Source organism: Ahaetulla prasina, chromosome 14 (genome assembly GCF_028640845.1).
Source record: "Ahaetulla prasina isolate Xishuangbanna chromosome 14, ASM2864084v1, whole genome shotgun sequence".
Taxonomy (NCBI): domain Eukaryota; kingdom Metazoa; phylum Chordata; class Lepidosauria; order Squamata; family Colubridae; genus Ahaetulla; species Ahaetulla prasina.
The window spans coordinates 22957189-22978379 of record NC_080552.1 but is presented as its reverse complement, the minus strand read 5'-3'; the positions used below and the strand labels follow the sequence as shown (position 1 = coordinate 22978379).

At 43.2% G+C, this 21191-nt stretch overlaps 1 protein-coding gene across 2 annotated transcripts; it reads right to left on the bottom strand.

Moving 5' to 3' along the window:
• Nucleotides 1-4354: 4354 nt before the first annotated feature.
• On the bottom strand, nt 4355-17355 carry LOC131185090 (cytochrome P450 2W1-like). Of its 2 annotated transcripts, XM_058157198.1 has the most exons (9): nt 17116-17354; nt 11982-12144; nt 11225-11374; nt 10977-11134; nt 8111-8287; nt 6910-7051; nt 6255-6439; nt 5759-5900; nt 4355-5643 (listed from the first exon to the last, which is right to left on the bottom strand). In XM_058157198.1, exons 1-9 carry the CDS (start codon nt 17308-17310, stop codon nt 5456-5458), a joined length of 1500 nt encoding a protein of 499 aa, XP_058013181.1. In that variant the 5' UTR covers nt 17311-17354; the 3' UTR covers nt 4355-5455. The 2 variants fall into 2 exon arrangements, with proteins under 2 accessions (XP_058013181.1, XP_058013182.1); XM_058157199.1 differs by lacking the exon at nt 5759-5900 and having other exon boundaries at nt 5477-5643; nt 17116-17355.
• Nucleotides 17356-21191: the final 3836 nt, after the last annotated feature.

The window sequence follows — 21191 nt, the reverse complement described above, 5'->3', positions numbered from 1 at the left end:
ATGCTTTTAAAAGCCTCTGACAATCCCAGCTGAGCTGCACGATCATCAGAAGCTTTTCTTTTACTTTTAAAAGCATTTTTTCGACTGAAGAAAAAAATGCTTTTAAAAGTAAAAAAAAACCTCTGATGATTGCGTGGCTCAGCTGCGCATGGGGGGGGGAGGGATTTTTGCTACCGGTTTTCCAAACCACCCACCACCATTGCTACCGGATAGGGTGATCTGGTCCGAACTGGGAGCATTTCACCCCTGCCCCCAACAATCTGGGTCCTCATTTTACCGACCTCGGAAGGACGGAAGGCTGAGTGAACTTTCTCAAACCTTGCAGGAAGAAGGGTTAAGCTTCTTGCTTTAAATGTAACATCTGGGAGATGTTGGGTTGGTCTGTTGAAGCCAAGAGTCTTACAGATCTCGGAAGGTGGTTTATCATTAACCAGCCTGTTCTTAAAATGGGAGTTTGGTGCCAACAGCCACAAAGAAATTTGTCACTGCCGTTTCCCAAGAAATAATAATGATATTGCCGACTGCGTAGGTTCCTCCTTAGTTAGTCAAATATCAACTGGATTCGGTTCCATAAAGTCACTGCAGATACTGTCACAAAGCAAGAAATATAGTGGTTTCTATGCTGTCTTTTTCTAAAATTAGCCACCAACCTGCTGGCCGTAAGTTGATGACCATTAAACCCCAATGGAGAAATGTTACCCACCCTGTTGTTCTAGCATAACCTGAAAAACGGTTACAGGAACTGGACCTGGCTGGTCTGGTGAAGAGAAGGACCAGGGGAGACAGGATAGCATCTTCCAATACTTGAGGGGCTGCCCTAGAGAGGAGGGGGTCAAGCTACTCTCCAAGGCCTCTGAAGGCCAGACAAGGAATAATGGATGAAACTGAACAAGGAGCGATTCAACCTGGAAATACGGGGAAACTTTCTGACAGAGAGAACCATCAACCAATGGAACAGAAGTTGCCTTTGGAAGTTGTGGGAGCTTCATCACTGGAGGTTTTCAAGGAGAGACTGGACTGCCATCTGTCAGAAATGGTGTGGGGTCTCGTGCTTGGGCGGGGGATTGGACTAGATGACCTACAAGATCCCTTCCATTAATCTTATTAGGGGACTGGAGTCTAAAACATGTGATGAACGGTTGCAGGAACTGGGCATGGCTAGTCTAGTGAAGAGAAGGACCAGGGGAGACAGGATAGCATCTTCCAATACTTGAGGGGCTGCCCTAGAGAGGAGGGGGTCAAGCTACTCTCCAAGGCCCCTGAAGGCCAGACAAGGAATAATGAATGGAAACTGAACAAGGAGAGATTCAATCTGGAAATAAGGAGGAACTTTCTGACAGAGAGAACAATCAACCAATAAAGAACAGAAGTTGTCTTTGGAAGTTGTGGGAGCTTCATCACTGGAGGTTTTCAAGAAGAGACTGGACTGCCATTTGTCAGAAATGGTGTAGGGTCTCCTGCTTGGGTGGGGGGTTGGACTAGATGACCTACAAGGTCCCCTCCAATTCAGTTCTGGTTCTATCTTGAGCGACACAGAGACTCTATCAAGCCCCCTTCCTTTCCTCCTTGCAACAGATTTCCCTCCTGCCTAAATTTCCAACTTTCCTTCCCCTCCCTTTCTGACAACAGGTTTACAAAGAGGTTGCAAAGCTGGATGGGAAGCTGAGGGTCTGATTAACACAGAGACAAGCCCGTTTGCCTTTCCCACACCCCTCGGGTGTGGCAACTTCTGTTTTCTTTGGACCTTAGTAAGGGAAAGGTACCTTCACCCTGAGCTTGTCAGATCATCTCCGTTGAATGGGGCAATACTGATCCCCAGAGTCTGTCCAGGGACATCAGCCCCTCCCCCTCCCCGTAATATTTATTGCCTTGATTGATTTTGTGCCATCAAGTGGGTATCAGCTCTTAGTGACCACAGAGATGGATCTGCTCTGAAGGATCTCTGTACTTCACCAGGTACTTCAAGTCTCCCCATGGTGCGTCCATCGCTAATGCAATTAAGCCCATCCACTTTGCTGCTGGTTGTCCCCACCTTCTCTTTCCTTCCACTTTCCCCAGTATTATGAACTTCTCAAGAGAACTCGGGCTTTGGAGAATGGTCCACAATGGGATCATCTAAGCCTCAAGTGTGAACTCTGGGGGTTGATTTATTCTGATGGTCCACTGGTTTGTTTTCTTGGGCATCCATCATCTTCCCAGGCATCTTCTCCAATACTGAGGTTCAAAAGCATCAGCTGTCTTCCTATCCTGCTTCTTGAAGTTGTCCTCGTGTCGACATCTCAATCTACTTCATAGACTGACAATCAGGCCAACATCTCTATCGTAGATGTGCCTGCATGTAGGGGGTTCTGTAGCTCAGATAGGTGGCTTCCAAGGTTCTTGAGAAGTCCTAAATGGCTTTCAGATCATGCTGCCATTCTCAAATCACTGTCCTTTCCTCCTTCTCCTCCTCCTCCTCCTCCTCCTCCTCCTCCTCCTCCTCCTCCTCCTCCTCCTCCTCCTCCTCCTCCTCCTCCTCCTCTTCCTCCCTGCAAACCCCCCTCCCTTCTAGCATTGATGATGTTCCCTAGTTTGGGTAGTGAAAGGTTGTAAGAAAACAACCAAGCTCAGAGAGCACCAATGACCCCACAGTTCTCCCCCCTCCCCAAGTTCAGTTTAGAATTGGATGCTCAACCAGTTCAAGATCGACCATGGCTTGAGCCCAGTGGTGAAATCCTCCATGGTTTGCCACTGGTTCAGTGCCCGTGCATGTGTGGTGTGTGCCAAACATACGCTGCACATGTGCATGCACAATATGTGCCAAATGCGTGCTTTGTGTGGAAAATGGAGGCTTAGAAGGTAAGTAGAACAGCGAGGGTGGGGAACAGATTTATTGATTTATTTATTTATTTATTTATTTATTTTGTCACAACAATATATGTAGGTATCACACAAAAAGATTATATAGTATATAAACATATATATGAGTAAATATAGGAGGTATAAGCATATATATATATATATATATAGGAAGAAGAAAAGAAAAAAAAACAATAGGACAGGAACGGTAGGCACGTTTGTGCGCTTATGCACGCCCCTTATGGTCCTCTTAGGAATGGGGTGAGGTCAATAGTAGAAAGTTTTTGGATAAAGCTTTTAGGATTATGGGAAGAGACCACAGAGTCAGGTAAAGTGTTCCAAGCACTGATGATTCTGTTACAGAAGTCATATTTTCTGCAATCTAGATTAAAGCGGTTGACATTAAGTTTAAATCTATTAGTTGCTCTAGTATTATTGCAATTAAAGCTGAAGTAGTCTTTGACAGGAAGGACATTACAATAGATGATTCTGTGAGTTAAACTTAGGTCTTGTCGAAGGCGATGGAGTTCCAAGTTTTCTAAGCCGAGGATTTCAAGTCTGGTGGGATAGGGTATTTTATTGTTTTCAGAGGAATGGAGAACTCTTCTTGTTTCCTGCTTTCTAGCTATTATAAATTGCGCAGCACAGCTGATCATCAGAAATACGAACCGGTAGCTTTTATTACTACCGATCGCATTTCACCCCTGCTTGAGCCTCATCTCAGGACCGCATAACCAAGAGTGAGGGTCTTAAGCGACTCCCAGTGACTCAACTTGCGTGTCCAAACACAAGAACCCACAATCTGTGGTTCAGGAGCTGCCTGTGGAGATGCTGCTTTTGAGGCCTCTTCAAGCCAGCAAAGTATTCAGACACTGATGCTGCATCCTGCAGAATCGATCAAATCTCCTCTCGTCTTTTCCTAAACTGGTTGTGAAAACACAAGTTCCTGTTCCATGAATGGACCAGAAGGGGGCAGCAGAAATTAAGAACTGAGCAAGGGACAGTCATAACTCTCTTGTCACCACTAGGTGGCAGCAGGGTAAAAGATAGGAACTGATAGCACCACATCAATAGGTGGGGGGAGAATCTAAATATTAGAACATATCAAAAGTTTTCCAAAGAGGCCCAAAGTTTAAAGGGATGAAGTGAGTGAGAAAAGGGAGTAGAACAGAAGCCACAAAATAACCATGATGTACCAATGTTTCAATTTATGATGTGCTCTGTCTCCCATCGTTGGTTGCTAAAGATGATGGGAAGTGTAGATCAGCACAGCTGCAGGACTTTAGCAATTAAAATATGGGTTTAGTTAACACTTTTCATATACAAGATTTTGGGTCTTCCACTATTTTGACCATACACCTTATTTTCCCATGTTTGTAATGGGCTGTTCTTATTTGTAAAACCGAAAACCCTTTCCAGAGCCCATGGCACAGATTTAATTCCCCAAATATGTAAATAATAATTTCTATTTGTCAAGAAATGGATGGTAATAGTGACTGGACACAAACAGCTCCACTCATTTGCAATACACTTTAATGGCAGTAGCATTAATTTAGCACCCACTCTAAATTTAATTTCAGTTTGGAAATAAAGTGCAGTCCCAAGTATTTTGCAAAGCGTAACGGAACCGTATTTGTCAATGGCCTTAGTTGCTTTAACACGCTTTGCACAGAAGAGCTTCTAAATTAGTGTTAGATCCGTGTTTCTTAACCTTGGACACTTTAAAAGGAGTGGACTTCAACTCCCAGAATTCCCCAGCCAGCTGTGTTTTGGAGCATATCCCAACTTGCAATGCTGGCTCAGGAATTCTGGGAGTTGAGGTCCATACCTGTTGTTGTGGTCTGCCAGCAGCCTGTGGAGCTGGCAATGGAGTCGGACAGTGATGAGGCTGAAGAAGAACATGGGCCAGTCCTGGAGGCTGGGGAAGGCCCGGATGAGGGCTCTGCATCAGAGGCAGAGATGGGGCCAGAACCATCTGGGAGTGAGGTGCGGACTCTGGAGCCTCCAGAGGCTGCAAGTATTGAGGCAGAGGAACAGGAAGAGCCTGTTCCTAATGCACGCATGAGATGAGCTGCCAAAAGGCAAGAACAGCTAAAGCAAAGAGGACGACTCAGGAGTAGGGCCAAGAGATGATTGGCCCCTCCCATAAGGCTTAAAAGACCAGCAACGGCGTTTGAGTTCTTTGCCGGAAAACAACGTTGATAGCTTTGTCTTGCTGCATTTATTTCTTGTCGGCGTCTTCTGCTTTTGAACTTTTGCCAAGAAAAGCCTTTGGCAGTTTGCCTGATTAAACCAAAGTTTGTGATTAAGCCTGAAGAATTGTGTTATGAAGAATTTGTTTTGATTTAGTTTGGACGACACTGAGAATGAGTTAATTCTCAGCTGTTCTAATAAAGTCTGTTTGTTTTCGAACTAATTGCGTCTACTACTGCCTACTTGGTCCTGGGTCACGACCCCTGTTAAAGTAGCCAAGCTTAAGAAACGCTGCTGAAAGATTACTAATGTAGTTGGTAAAGAGTAGAAGACTGGATTAAATCAAGAGACAGGAGAGCGGCTGGGGAATTCTGGGGGTTGAAGTCCACACCCCTTCAAGTGGCCACGGCTGAGAAACCCAGAGTTAGTTTGTGGGGACAGCACAGGTGGAGTAGGAATGTGGCCTCCGAGTGAAGGCAGGTTCGATCGTGAGCTCCAGGTCTTCTTCCCTCATTCCAGGTGGGGCTTGAAATGTGAACCTTTGCAACAGCCCAACCACAAAAATGAAGAGTTCCATCCTGGCTAGGTTTTCTCCAAGACAGTTCCTGCGACCTGCAACAAGTACCCCAAGGTCATTTTTAAAACAGAAGACAGAAAAGGAGACAGACAAAACCTCCTCTCTTTCCTACCCCCAGACCCTCCTCACACAGAGGTCTTCTTCACCCACCGACTGAGAAAGGCAAGAAGGCATCTTTCCTCAGAAAGTTCCCTTCGGCATCCAGAAAATGGTTGGGGTTAAACCTGTAGGGAGTCTCCCACTGGGTTTCGTCATAAAGCACCGATGTCAGAGAGGGAAATATTGGTGTTCCCTGCAGCAGAAGCAAATTGAGAAATTAGTCCAGGAAGAAATGAGTCCCGGCTTTTATGTTTTCAGGGGAAAAGGAAAAGGTTTGAGGTAGGCCCCCTGGCAGGAGTCCTGAATCCGGATGGTCCAAGTCAACGTAAGATGGACCTTCATGGACATCCCCATTCTCCGCAAAGCTTTCTCAGCCCCAGCATTTCTCCTGCCACTTGGGGCTCTGAGCACCACCTCCTAGGTCAGGGGTCTCCAACCTTGGTTGCTTTAAGATTTGTGGACTTCAACTCCCAGAATTCTGGGAGTTGAAGTCCACAAAGCGAGCAAGGTTGGAGACCCCTGTCCTAGGTCATACCTTTGGCCATACCTTTGGAATAAAGTAACCTCGGAAGTGGGTGTCCATGGCGGTGCAGCGTGGGAAATGTTGCACGATAGAAGCAAACCGCTGGACTTCATGAATCATAGCATTGGTGAAGGGCATCTGCTTCCTGTCTTCGTAGACCGGCAAACGTTCTGATCCAACGACTCGCTGGATTTCCTGTTGGACCTTCCCTGCAGGAAGAGCGAAAGTCCGAAAGTTCAGGGCCAGGAAGCTAAAGCTTCTTTCCTTCATCAGCCCCGGGGAGGCAGCTGTGTTTCTTTGACTTGTTCTTCAACTGCAGAAAGCTTGAGGAGGAGATCAGCTGCTTTCCAACCCTCTGAGCAAGTTGGGATGAGCTCCAAAGCATTCTGTCTGCTGGCCTTCAAGGACAACTGCCACTAGCCCATAATAACCACCTTCTAAACTTTGGAGGAACTCGACTGCTATCTCTGCCCCTCCTGTTCCAGGTCAGAGACTCTGTGGCCCTTGACGAGTTTGGAGTTGTTTCTGGCTACTTGTAATTTTCTCCTGGGTGCCACTGACAGCAGGAGGGATAAACCTGGCTCAACAGCCTCTCCTAGGTGACTTACGACTTGCGGGGATCAACCTCCCCCAATTCAGCCCAAAGCAGGTGCCTTAGCAAAAGAGAGTTCTAGCTTACTCTGAATCTCAGGGTACTTCATCATCATCAGGACGGTCCACTGCAGAGTGGTGGCCGTGGTCTCCGTCCCAGCCATGACAAGGTCAAGAACTGAGGCCACGACATTGGGGTTGTGAAATGTGCTCTTCTTGCCGTTCTCTCCCTTAAACACAAGAGGCAAAAATTGGTTTGATCAAACAAAAGAATGTGGACTGGGAAGGCAGACTGGGGTGTGTGGGTGTGTGTGTGTGAGAGAGAGAGAGAGAAAAAAGAGAGAGACATAAAGACAGAGAGAGAGAAATAAAGAGAGAAAGAGAAAGAAATGAAGAGAAAGAGAATCAAAGAAAGAGAGAGAGAAAGAGAGGGGAGAGAGAGAGCGGAAAGAAAGAGAAAGAAATAAAGAGAAAGAGAGAGAGAAATAAAGAGAGAAAGAGAGAGAGAGAAAGAGAAAGAGAAAAGAAGAGAAATAAAGAAAGAGAGAGAAATAAAGAGAGAGAGAGAGAGAGGAAGAAAGAGAGAAAGAAATAAAGAGAAAGAGAGAGAGAGAAATAAAGAGAGAAAGAGAGAGAGAAAGAGGAAAGAGAGAGAGAGCGGAAAGAAAGAGAAAGAAATAAAGAGAAAGAGAGAGAGAAATAAAGAGAGAAAGAGAGAGAGAGAAAGAGGAAAGAGAGAGAGAGCGGAAAGAAAGAGAAAGAAATAAAGAGAAAGAGAGAGAGAAATAAAGAGAGAAAGAGAGAGAGAGAAAGAGGAAAGAGAGAGAGAGCGGAAAGAGAGAGAAAGAAATAAAAAGAAAGAGAGAGAGAAATAAAAAGAGAAAGAGAGAGAGAAAGAGGAAAGAGAGAGAGAGAAAGAGAGAGAAAGAAATAAAAAGAAAGAGAAAGAAAGAGAAAGAAATGAAGAGAGAGAAATAAAGAGAGAGAGAGAGAGAAAGAGAAAGAAAGAGAAAAAGAAAGAGAAAGCGAGAAATAGAGAATCAAAGAAAGAGAGAGAGGAAGAAAGAGGAAAGAAAGAAAGAGAGAATCAAAGAAAGAGAGAGAGAGATAAAAAAAGAGAAAGAGAGAAAGAGAAAAAGAAAGAACGAGAGAAAGAAAGAGAAAGAGAGAGAGAAAAAAGAGAAAGAGAAAGAAGAATTGTAACCCTATACATCTCAGGAACCCAGACTGGAAAATTATTTTAGGATGCGCTTAAGTTTTCTGTGATCTCCTAAGACAGAGACGCCAACCTCTTGTTGCTGTTTGAAGAGCATGGAGTCGATGTAGCTTTGGAGCTGGTTCCTGCTGAGAGTCTCCTTGCTGGCTCGCAGGTATTTCTCGATGATGGTGCAAGTTTCCTTGATCCTTTTCAAGATCCTCTTATGGGGTTTGAGAAGGAAGCCAAGGAACGGGTAGACGTTATACAGCTGGAAAAGAGCAAATAAATCAAGACAAAAACCCATAGATGGGAACGAGACCTTACAATGATCATCTCTGTTCATTTAACAGGTAAAGGTAAAGGTTCCCCTCGCACATATATGCTAGTCGTTCCTGACTCTAGGGGGTGCTGCTCATCTCCGTTTCAAAGCCGAAGAACCAGCGCTGTCCGAAGACGTCTCCGTGGTCATGTGGCCGGCATGACTCAACACCAAAAGCACACGGAACGCTGTTCTCTTCCCACCAAAGGTGGTTCCTATTTTATCTACTTGCCTTTTTTACCTGCTTTCGAACTGCTAGGTTGGCAGAAGCTGGGACAAGGAACGGGAGCTCACCCCCGTTACGCGGCACAAGGGATTCGAACCGCTGAGCCATTAGCCACTGAGCCACCATGTCCCTTTTTCTGTTCATTTGTGTGTGGGGGTGTGTGCCTAAATTTCTTTTAGTCAATATTTTCGTTTTTTGATCTGCGCAGAAACCGGGGAGCTTTAGAGCTTTAACTAAGGAAATCCTTTCCTACGGAAAAACTCAAATTTTAATTCAACATTTTGAAGGTACGAAGAGCAGCTATTCTCCTTATCTTTTTTTTTTTTAAACAGCAAATAAATTTTTGCTTTTAGGGGGAAGCTTTTCTAATCTAGACAGAATCCATAAATGTAAATCTGGAAAAAGGAAAACAAAACACTTTATGGACGGGAAAAATAACAAAAAGACAGCAATGACATTTCTTTTGAAAAAGGAGCAATTTAAAAAAAAACAAAACACCAAAATTTTATCATGGCTCTGTTAGAAATCTGGTAAAGCACAAAGGAGTCAGAGGAGCCAAACATGGAAGCACAACAGATTTCTGCCTGATCTTTAGCATTTAAAAAAGAATTATTCTAGAAATTCCAGCAATTATTAATGGGGTTGAAAATTGATGGGGCCGAAGCTGCCTCCAAGTAAACCAGGAGGAAATGGGAGCACTTGGAAGGGCTGGTCCTCTTCTTCTGCAAAGCAGATGCTGGATTCCATCAAGAGAACGAAGGGGAAAAATTATAACCGGAACGCATCATTCCAAGTCCAGAACTCCGGTCCAAATGTCATTTTGGCTCCTGCCATTCTCTTCCTGCTTTCTGGATGGGAATGGGTGACTCAATGCCAAGATTATCTAGAGGCCCTGAAGGGGGAGGGAGGGGGTGTCCCTTGTTTCCTCAATTTCCAGAAACCCTGACATTTTCTCCTTCCCTTCCAGGCAGCTTTTCCAAGCCACTTATTTGGGTTGCTCCCCTGCGCATCTCTCCAGCCACAAGCATTTCTTTCTGAAGCAAGAAGCAGACATTTGCACAGGGAAGGGTCTTTGGTGGTTTTCTTCCAGATGTTTCATGACCCAAACTAGGTCATATCATCAATGTAAACCCCACTCCCTTCTAGCACTGATGATGTGACCTAGTTTGGTGATGAAATGTCTGCAAGAAAACCACCCAGCTCAGAGAACACCAAAGATCCTCCACCCCTCCTCCTCCTCCTCCTTCTTTTTCTTCTTCTCCTCCTCCTCTTCTTCCCCTTCCCCTTCTCCTCCTCCTCCTGCTCTTCTTCTTCCTCTTCTTCTTCCTCTTCTTCTTCCTCTTCTTCTTCCTCCTCCTCCTCCTCCTCTTCCTCCTCCTCCTCTTCTTCTTCTTCTTCCTCCTCCTCCTCCTCTCTGCAAACCCCACTCCCTTCTAGCATTGATGATATTATCTAGTTCGGTAATGAAAAGTCTACAAGAAAACTACCAAGCTCAGAGAGCACCAAGCACCCTTCATTTCAACCCTGAGCTACAAATATTCTCCTCCATTGGAATTTGCGATATGTTGCAGATGTGACCGATTTATCAACTGAGAGAAGGCACCTTTGGATATTCCTCCCTTGTGGTCCCTGCCATCTTGTCATGGCTTGGAGCAACCTTGGCAAAAGAAGCTGCTATCCAAATTTAGGAGAAGTCAGCCCTCCTCTCTGCATTTCAGGAGGCCTGGAGACACATTTTCCCCTCTGGAGCCTTGTGGCACAAAGCAAAGTTCCAAATGAATAATAAAAAAAAGTGGGAGGGGAGGGGCGATGTTCCTTTCTGTCACATTTGGGTTTAATTTAAAACCATCAGCCGGGCTGGGCGATTGTATCTCCATGGGAGGAATGCGCAGAACAAACCAAATTTGGCCAAGGGACTGACTGGCAGGAATTGAGTGTGTGCTCTGCTCACACGTGGAGAGACAAAGCTGGGAGGTTACAGCCGTGTTTTAGCTCCGGGTAAAAACATTTTTCTTTCTCTGCCTGGAAAAGATGGCTCCAATTCTTCCAACCTTGGTTCCTTGCCCAACAGACCTGGGAGGGTTTGAAACCTGATATGTCGTATGGAAGTTGAGTTTGGATCAGGGGTGAAATCCAGCAGGTTCTGACCGGTTCTGAAGAACTGGTAGCAGAAGTTTTGAACAATTCGGAGATCCAGCAAATGCCACCTCTGGCTGGTCCTGCCTCCATCTATTCTCTGCCTCCTGAGTCCCCACCATCCAGTCAGAGCTGAAGAAGCTTCTTGGATGAGAAGCGAAATGTCTTCAAAGAAAAAAACCCAGAAAGTCCAGTTGCCTCCTGAAAAAGCACCCTTGGGACTTCTCTGAAGGCCTTTTGCCCTTTGCAAGGAAAACCAAGGAAAGGCCATCTTACATGTAAGGCTGGAGCTCCCAGAAGACTCATCACTTCGTAGATGTTTCTTAAGAGCGTGGTGAAAGTTGGGTCGGCGTAGTCAAACCTTTCACCAAAGAGGATAGTGAAGGTGATGTTGGTTGGAGCTTCAGAGAAGGTCTGCAGTGCAAAAGGCTCACCTGAAAAAAGAAAGAAGAACAGAAGATAATTCAAAGAGCAGACGAAGGATGTAGAAGAACCCGGGATGAAGAACGGAAGAAGGCTCTCACCTTTAAAGGAGTTGACCTTCTCCACCAGGAAATTGAGCTCTTCAAGGATCTTTCCTTCCATCAGGGAGCTGCCCATCCCAAGATCCCGCATCGTGGTCAAGGCGAACCGACGGGTGTCCTTCCACAGTTCTCCAATGGAGAAGAACAAACCTGAGGAACACACTCCCTTCATTCATGTCCCATCAAAAGGAGGACCGTATCTCATAGAATTCCCTCAAAGGTCTCCTATAATTGATCAACCTTATTTCTCTTCTTACTAGCTCCATGCAGCAAAGAAGAGATGGGAATGAAGCTGACCAGAAATCAAACAGCAGAAACCTTTCAACCATAGATGGAACCAAGAATGGTTGCCTCAAGGGAAAGGACAACTAAAAGATGGTCAATGCAGAGTGATCTCCAGCCCAGCTCCACCTGTGCAAGAGCCATCTTGGCTGACCAGCTTCTCCTATCTCCCTTGCCTTGATGCTAAGGCCAAATATGGATGCGTGTTGTGAATTTCTGCCTGTGTGCATCTTCAAGAATTAAAGGGCGTTTAGTTGCATGATGATTAGAGTGTCCCTCAAGCACAGTTTCCCAAATTCTCTCTGATTCCCAGGGATTTTTTTTTAAAAAAAGCACAATATATACATTTAAAAAAACCAAACATGTAAAGGACGAGCACTGTGATTCTGCTGCCTCCCCTACTTTCCTTCCGTTGCATCTTTGGAAGGTTGGACTCTAAAGATCAGCTCTCTTATTTATTCCCAGGTACGGTTACCGTTCTCATGCTGGATCTGTAAGAATATGGGGATCGGAGGCCTGTCGATAAACTCATTTCTCTTGCTCAGGAGAGCTTCTTTCACCGCCTCGTAGCCAACCAGCACCACAATCTTCTGTAGACCCAAATGGAACGTGAAGACGGGGCCGTAGGTTTTGGAAAGCTGGAGGAGGACATGGACGAGAAGATGTTCAGAACCCATCCCCTGATCACATTGCTGAGAGTTGGAAGCAGGGGTGAAATGTAAAATTTGTTACTACCGGTTCTGTGGGCGTGGCTTAGTGGGGTGGTGGTGGTCATGTGACTGTGTGGGTGTGGCCAACTTTTTTTTTTTAACTTATAAAAGCATTTTTTCTACCACCTCTTCGGCCAAAGAGGTTGTAAAAAATGCTTTTAAAAGCCTCTGACGATCAGGCAACTCAGCTGGGATTGCCAGAGCCTTTTAAAAGCATTTTTAACAACCTCTTCAGCCAGAGATTGTAGAAAAAAATGCTTTTAAAAGGCTCTGACGATCCCAGCTGAGCCGCATGATCATCAGAGGCTTTTTTTTACTTTTAAAAGCATTTTTTTGGCCAAAGAAAAAATGCTTTTAAAAGTAATGATCACACAGTTCAGCTGGGCATGGTGGGGGGGGGGGCAGGGATTTTTGCTACCAGTTCTCCGAACCACCCACTACCATCGCTACCAGATCAGGCAATCCGGTCTGAACCGGGAGCATTTCACCCCTGGTTGGAAGCCTGTGAGGAATTTAATAGCCTAACAAATTCTATTTTATTTATTTATTTATTTATTTATCTATTTTGTTGAGTACGTATTAGATAATATATATAAGTATAAGCATGAATTGAATACATAAAGTGAATACAACTAAAGGGAACATTAGGACAGGGGCAGTAGGAACACTGGTGCTCTTATGCGCGCCCCTTACAGACCTCTTAGGAATGGAGTGAGGTCAACAGTAGACAGTCTTAGATTAAAGTTTTGGGGGTTTTGGGATGAGACCACAGAGTCAGGTAGTGCATTCCAGGCATTGACCACTCTGTTACTGAAGTCATATTTTCTGCAATTGAGTTTGGAATGGTTCACTTTAAGTTTGTATCTATTGTGTGCTCATGTATGTACCTTGATGAACGTATCTTTTCTTTTATGTACACTGAGAGCATATGCACCAAGACAAATTCCTTGTGTGTCCAATCACACTTGGCCAATAAAATTCTATTCTATTCTATTCTATTCTATTGTTGTGGTTGAAGCTGAAGTAGTCATTGACAGGTAGGACGTTGTAGCAGATGATTTTATGAGCTATGCTTAGATCATACCGAAGGCAGCTTAGCTCTAAATTTTCTAAACTCAGAATTTCAAGTCTGATGGCATAAGGTATTTTGTTGTGAGAGAAGGAGTGGAGGACTCTTCTTGTGAAGTATTTCTGGACTCTCTCAATTGGATTAATATGCAGTGCAGGTTCCAGACAGATGAACTGTATTCGAGAACTGGCCTAGCACATGTTTTGTATGCTCTAGTTAGTAGTGTAATATTACCGGAGAACGTTATGAAAAGTCATAAGTTTCAAAGACTGATAAATTTGGTTAGTTGGAAAAGAGGTTACCAAACTCCTTCCGATGTTTAGCTCCTCTCCTACAAGATCTACTGTGAGAGAAAGCAGCCCTTGAAGTCTAAACCAAGGCGAGGAAGAAGCCAACTGAGTTCCTTAGGTGAAGATCCCACCACCAGGGTCCCCAAAGTCTCTCTTTGAAGGACCCATCTCCTGAACCTCTCTGGTTAGAAGAACATTTTCCTATGACATGGTAAATGCCCACCCCCCTCTGAGTTGATTGCATTGAGAAGGAACAATCGAAGTCTGTGGTCATCAGGTCTTCTTATGATTTTCCTAGAAGCTGTTGTAGAAAGTTAGATGGATGGACCCACTGAGAGGAAGCTGTGTGAGATCACATCAGACTTTGTCCTCTCCTGGCCAATGTTGTCTAAAGTTTCAAATGGGGAAACATCTTCCCGTCACTCTCACTGCTTTTTTAAGGGAGGACCTCCAATTCTCTGCTTGTGTTCTATCTACGGATACATGGAATCCAGGGGTGAAATGCTCCAAGGTCAGACCACATCACCCGATCCAGTAGCGATGGCGGCGGGTGGTTCGAAGAACCGGTAGCCAAAATCCCTGCAGCCCCCCATGCCCAGCTGAGCCACGTGACCGTCAGCACCTTTTTTTTTTAACTTTTAAAAACATTTTTTTTAACAACCTCTTCAGCTGAACTCTTAAAATGCTTTTAAAAGCATTTTAACAACCTCTTCAGCTGAACTCTTAAAATGCTTTTAAAAGCATTTTTGGCCAAAGAAAAATGCTTTTAAAAGCATTTTTGGCCAAAGAAAAATGCTTTTAAAAACTCTGACGATCCCAGCTGAGCCGCATGATCATCAGAGGTTTTTTTTACTTTTAAAAGCATTTTAACAACCTCTTCAGCTGAACTCTTAAAATGCTTTTAAAAGCATTTTAACAACCTCTTCAGCTGAACTCTTAAAATGCTTTTAAAAGCATTTTTGGCCAAAGAAAAATGCTTTTAAAGGGTTAAAACAAGACTCTGACAATCTTGGCTGAGGTGCCTGATCGTCAGAGGCTTTTTTTTTTTTAATTTTTAAAAACATTTTTTTTAACAACCTCTTCAGCTGAACTCTTAAAATGCTTTTAAAGGGTTAAAACAAGACTCTGACAATCTTGGGTGAGCTGCCTGATCGTCAGAGGCTTTTTTTTTTTACTTTTAAAAGCATTTTAACAACCTCTTCAGCTGAACTCTTAAAATGCTTTTAAAAGCATTTTTGGCCAAAGAAAAATGCTTTTAAAAGCATTTTAACAACCTCTTCAGCTGAACTCTTAAAATGCTTTTAAAAGCATTTTTCTACCACCTCTTGGCCAAAGAAAAATGCTTTTAAAGGGTTAAAACAAGACTCTGACAATCTTGGGTGAGCTGCCTGATCGTCAGAGGCTTTTTTTTACTTTTAAAAGCATTTTAACAACCTCTTCAGCCAGAGATTGTAGAAAAAATGCTTTTAAAAACTCTGACGATCAGGCAACTCAGCTGGGATTGCCAGAGCCTTTTAAAAGCATTTTTACAACCTCTTCAGCCAAAGAGATTGTAGAAAAAATGCTTTTAAAAGACTCTGATGATCCCAGCTGAGCCGCATGATCATCAGAGGCTTTTTTAAAAAAACTTCTAAAAGCATTTTTTCGGCCAAAGAGGTTGTAGAAAAAATGCTTTTTTAAAAACTCTGACGATCCCAGCTGAGCCACGTGACCGTCAGCACCTTTTTTTAACTTTTAAAACATTTTTTTAACAACCTCTTCAGCCAGAGATTGTAGAAAAAATGCTTTTAAAAACTCTGACGATCCCAGCTGAGCCACGTGACCGTCAGCACCTTTTTTTAACTTATAAAGCATTTTAACAACCTCTTCAGCTGAACTCTTAAAATGCTTTTAAAAGCATTTTAACAACCTCTTCAGCTGAACTCTTAAAATGCTTTTAAAAGCATTTTAAACAACCTCTTCAGCTGAACTCTTAAAATGCTTTTAAAGGGTTAAAACAAGACTCTGACAATCTTGGCTGAGGTGCCTGATCGTCAGAGGCTTTTTTTTTTTTTACTTTTAAAAGCATTTTTCTACCACCTCTTGGCCAAAGAAAAATGCTTTTAAAAACTCTGACGATCCCAGCTGAGCCACGTGACCGTCAGCACCTTTTTTTAACTTATAAAGCATTTTTGGCCAAAGAAAAATGCTTTTAAAAACTCTGACGATCAGGCAACTCAGCTGGGATTGCCAGAGCCTTTTAAAAGCATTTTAACAACCTCTTCAGCTGAACTCTTAAAATGCTTTTAAAAACTCTGACGATCCCAGCTGAGCCACGTGACCGTCAGCACCTTTTTTTAACTTATAAAGCATTTTTGGCCAAAGAAAAATGCTTTTAAAAACTCTGACGAACCCAGCTTAGCCGCATGATCATCAGAGGCTTTTTGTTACTTTTAAAATCATTTTTTTGGCCAAAGAAAAAATGCTTTTAAAAACTCTGACAATCAGGCAATTCAGCTAGGATTGCCAGAGCCTTTTAAAAGTATTTTTACAACCTCTTCAGCCAAAGAGATTTAGAAAAAATGCTTTTAAAAGCATTTTTGGCCAAAGAAAAATGCTTTTAAAAACTCTGACGATCCCAGCTGAGCCGCATGATCGTCAGAGGCTTTTTTTTTTTTTACTTTTAAAAGCATTTTTTAAAAGGTAAAAAAGCGGAAGCCTGCTAGGCAAAAAATGGGAGGTTCGTTTTTGAGAGAGAGAGAGAGAGAGAAGGAAGGAAGGAAGGAAGGAAGGAAGGAAGGAAGGAAGGAAGGAAGGAAGGAAGGAAGGAAGGAGGGAGGGAGGAAAAAGGAGAGGAAGGAAGGACTACAAACTTGGCACTAGACGCAGCTTCAGAGGATAATCCAGGGCTGGAAGGGACCTGGAGGTCATCTAGTCCAACCCTGCTCCAGCAGGACATTGTTAGTGAGTTTCTGTCTTTTGATCCCCCCAGTCACATAGCCACGCCCACCCAGTCACATGACCGCCCCACCAAGCCACACCAAGCCCACAGAACCGGTAGGAAAGAAATTTAGATTTCACCACTGATGGAAGCCCACCTAGCCCTGTTTTGTATATTTATTGGACATACAACCCTCCTAATGCAAGCGACATAGTACACTGCCTGACACACACACACCCCTTCTACAACGGGGGGAATTTCTAAAGAGGATAGTTACTCTTCTGTCTGAGAAATAATGCAACCTGTGAAACTGCCAATATTGATATTAGGAGCAGAAACTGAGCTTTTAAATACGATTCAAATTAATCTAAAATATGGTTTAAACCAAAGGTTCAAATAGGACTTAAACCAAAGTAAACCAACCATGATTTAAATCAAACCAAGGTCTATCTATGCTGGCTGGAGAATTCTGGGAGTTGAAGTCCACAAGTCTTAAAGCTGCCAAGTTTGAAGACCTCTGATCTATCCTGTTACATCTCCATAACTTCACTTCTCAACCTGCAAAGTCTTAGATAACCATCCAGGTCATTCCTGCTGAGAACCGAAGGTTTGCTCCTTACCTTCATAAATGAGACATCCTGCCTTTGAATATCTATCAAATGCAAATTGCCAATGATAGGAAGGGGAATTGGTCCCGGAGGCATACGTTGAGATGACCCGCTGAGGTTGCTCAGAAACAGACTTGCTAATAGCAGCAGTAGAACCAAGGAGAAAATGATGGTTGGGTTGAGGAGGAAGGATATCCAAAGAGCCATGTTGACAGTAGCTTTGGAGATGAAGAATGAGGAACGGCTCTGATGCAGCAAGTTTAGAAAAAGCATTTTTATTTGGTAAGAAACCAGTTTGGCAATACTTCACAGAATTCGTGAAATGGCCCAGACCAGAGTTCCAGCCCTCTTCACAAACCCTCCCCCAGATGCTTGGCTGTGTCACTCAAAGTGTCAAAAACTCCTTGGTTGCCTCAAGATGGAAAACGTGGTTTACTCAGAGGGGCACCCATCATTCTCAATGCATTTTTTAAATATGAGCTTTCACCACAAAGAACTTGAGTCAATAAATTTACTGATTTAAGGCACATTCCATCTTCACTTTGGGTTCAAAGAAGAATTCAGAGAATTTGTTTCCTCTGAAACTGAAGAGAGGCCATCTGTCAACAAGAGGACATTTGGCCAAGAGAACAGGAGAGTGTTAGAAAGGTGAAATCTTCAAATCAAACGATTGAAAGAAATGTGTTAACTTTCAACGTTTGTTGGCAAGAATACAGAATCTCCTGAAATGCTGGACTTTTGTAACTCAGGGAGGCAATAATTGATGGAATCTCAAGGACGTTGGTTGATCTTACAAAATAGATGCTTCGGTCTCCTTCATCTGAGGAGGCCTCCTTTCTGTAGCCCCACGGCTTCTTCTTTTCCATCTTTTTTGGAGCAATTTTCATTGCAGGAAATCTAAAAGTTCTGCCCACTGACTTTTCCAAGCCACGACCTGGCAAGGACCTTTGCTTTGCACACAGGATCCAAAATCTCTCAGTATATTTATATTTGGCCACAAGGGAGGTCAAGACCTCCTCCATAGCTTGGAGTCCATGGCTTGTTACAAGATGGGCAGAGATCTAAACCCTATAAATAAATAAAGTCAGACTCCCTGAGATTTGTCCACTATAGATGTTTTTCGTTGCATAGATCTCTCTCTAGCAACGGACTCTCAGCGCTTCCTGGTCTCCAGGTCAAAGCACAACCATTTTCCTGGATTGTTCAACTGTTGAGGGTTGAGGAGGAAGGAGGTTGAGGTCCAAGCGATGGTCGCTTCTTTTGTTACCCTTGTCCACTCTTCAACCCGTTCCCCTTCTCGTGCCTCTCAACTGTTGGTCTTCCAACTGTTTGTTCTAGATCATTTATGAGTGGTTCGCCCAACGATGTTGCTCTACCAAAGGAGCGAGACTGGTATAACCATCACTTTCTCTCTCTTCCTTTTGGCCAAATGGCTCTCGAGAATCAATTGAGGAGTGGGTGTTTGTGAAGATAATTAGAACTGCAGAAAAAACAATGGCTACCAACCTGCCTTCCATTGAGGACCTGTATACTGCAGGAGTCAAAAAGAGGGCTGTGAAAATATTTACAGACCCCTCACATCCTGGACATAAACTGTTTCAACTCCTACCCTCAAAACGATGCTATAGAGCACTGCACACCAGAACAACTAGACACAAGAACAGTTTTTCCCCGAAGGCCATCACTCTGCTAAACAAATAATTCCCTCAACACTGTCAAACTATTGACTAAGTCTGCACTACTATTAATCTTCTCATCGTTCCCATCACCCATCTCCTTCCACTTATGACTGTATGACTGTAACTTTGTTGCTTGTATCCTTACGATTTATATTGATATTGATTGTTTCCTGATTGCTTATTTGTAGCCTATGACTATCATTAAGTGTTGTATCATTAAGTGTTAAATTTGTACCCTATGACTATCATTAAGTGTTGTAAGTATTGTACCTTGATGAAGGTATCTTTTCTTTTATCTATGCTGATATGCACTAAGACAAATTCCTTGTGTGTCCAATCACACTTGGCCAATAAAAAATTCACTTCACTTCACTTCACTATTCTATTCTATTCTATTCTATTTTATTCTATTCTAGTACATGAAGATACAGGAAAAGATATCTATGACTTGAGTTCCATGACTAAAAAGCAAGACATTGTTAAAAAAGATGCAGAGTTTTTATTATTAATAATAATAATAATAATAATAATAATAATAATAATAATAATAATAATAATAATAATAATAATAATAATAATAATAATAATAATAATAATAATAATAATAGAGGCCCAGGTTAGCAAGAAGAAGAAGAAGAAGAAGAAGAAGAAGAAGAAGAAGAAGAAGAAGAAGAAGAAGAAGAAGGGGCCGGTTTAGCTCAGGCTGGTAAGGCCTGTTATTAAGAACACAGAAGCCTGCAATTACTGCAGGTTCGAGCCCGGCCCAAGGTTGACTCAGCCTTCCATCCTTTATAAGGTAGGTAAAATGAGGACCCAGATTGTTGGGGGGGCAATAAGTTGACTTTGTAAAAATATACAAATAGAATGAGACTATTGCCTTATACACTGTTAAACAAAAAGAAGAAGAAGAAGAAGAAGAAGAAGAAGAAGAAGAAGAAGAAGAAGAAGAAGAAGAAGAAGAAGAGAGGCCCAGGTTAGCAAGCAGAAGTCCGCCGTAAATCGATTGTTCTCTGCAATGTTGATCATCACAGTTAACACAAAGAACCGAATCTGGGACTCAGATCAGATTTGGCAAGAGAAAGCGGGAGGCCCCTTCTCAAGACATCCCAGATCCTGCAGGCATTCTCCACTGTGGGATTTGAAATAACCGAGTGGGGAAAAGGCTGTGGACTTTGACTTTCCAAAACTTTTAGGTTAAAAACACAGCCAGGGTCCGAAGCTTTCAGGTTGCCTGGGGCAACAGTTGGGATGGGTCAATAGAAAGTGAATTTATAACTAACACGCGTGATCCCCAGGCTCTTTCAACACCATTCCCAGCTTGGGTCAAGCGAAGGCTGGTTTTCTGAGCTGGACTCGCTCGGAAGGTCAGCAATTTTGCTGACTTACGAACGAAACAAATTTGCAGAACTGGAGCAGCGGGTTAAAAATTAAAAGCAAGGGACGTAACGTTTTACCCGGAAGCCAAGAATTTCTGTGAAAAATTAACTGCTAACAGATGTGGGGTGGGGGTCAAGGCAGTGCCAAGAAAAATGCCATGGAGGAGGAATAAGGGGCGTGCATAAGCGCACAAACGTGCCTACCGTTCCTGTCCTATTGTTTTTCTTTTCTTCTTCCTATATATGTTTATATGTGTATATACTATATAATCTTTTTGTATGATGTTGTGACAAAATAAATAAAATAAAAATAAATAAAAATAAATTTAGGACACAGTTGTGGTTAAGGCACAGTTGACTTACACCTGGGATGGAGAGTCAGGATGGTCTCTCCAGAGAAGCTGGGACTGAAATATTTGAAATTTTGGGAGGGGGTGCCAGGTTGGAGAAGAGGGGAAAAAAAAAACCCCACTTTCTCTGTCTCCTTTTCTTCTGCAAGGGGAGAATGAATAAAAGGCTCTCTTAGAGACTTGACAAGAGGATCATCTAAACCAGGGGTGTCCAACTTGGCAACTTTTAAGGCCTGTGGGACTTCAGTTCCCAGCATTCTCCATGCTGGCTGAGGAATTCTGGGCGTTGAAGTCCACAGGTCTTCAAGTTGCCAAGGGTGGACAACCCTGGTTTAAACAAAGGGCTTAAGAGCACTGAAAATAATTACAGGTAGTTCTCGACTTACAGCCATTTGCTTAATGACCATTTGAAGTTGCAACAACATCGAAAAAAGCAACCTGTCTGCAATCATGTGATCGTGGCCCTTGCTAGCCAGCTCACACTTACAACTGGTTGCAATGTTCAAGTAATCACCATTTGCAGCTTCCCTTCCTGGCTTGCCTAGAAGATACTGGAGAAGACAGCAGGGAATGTCATAAGTCATTGGGGATAAATCTCCGCCCCCTCCCCCAACAGCTCAAATGTTGAGCATACTTACTATACTTTGCAACTAAGGAGGAACAGGTCCAGAGGATAAATCTCT

Bases quoted from the DNA above. Each gene is read 5' to 3' on its own strand.
- LOC131185090 (XM_058157198.1), bottom strand. From the start codon at position 17,310: ATGGCTCTTTGGATATCCTTCCTCCTCAACCCAACCATCATTTTCTCC. The intron at 11,135-11,224 runs GTGAGAGCCTTC...TTCTTTTTTCAG, and splicing joins GAAGGTCAACTCCTTTAAAG to GTGAGCCTTTTGCACTGCAG. The intron at 6,440-6,909 runs GTAAGCTAGAAC...CTCTTCCTGCAG, and splicing joins GAAGTACCCTGAGATTCAGA to GGAAGGTCCAACAGGAAATC.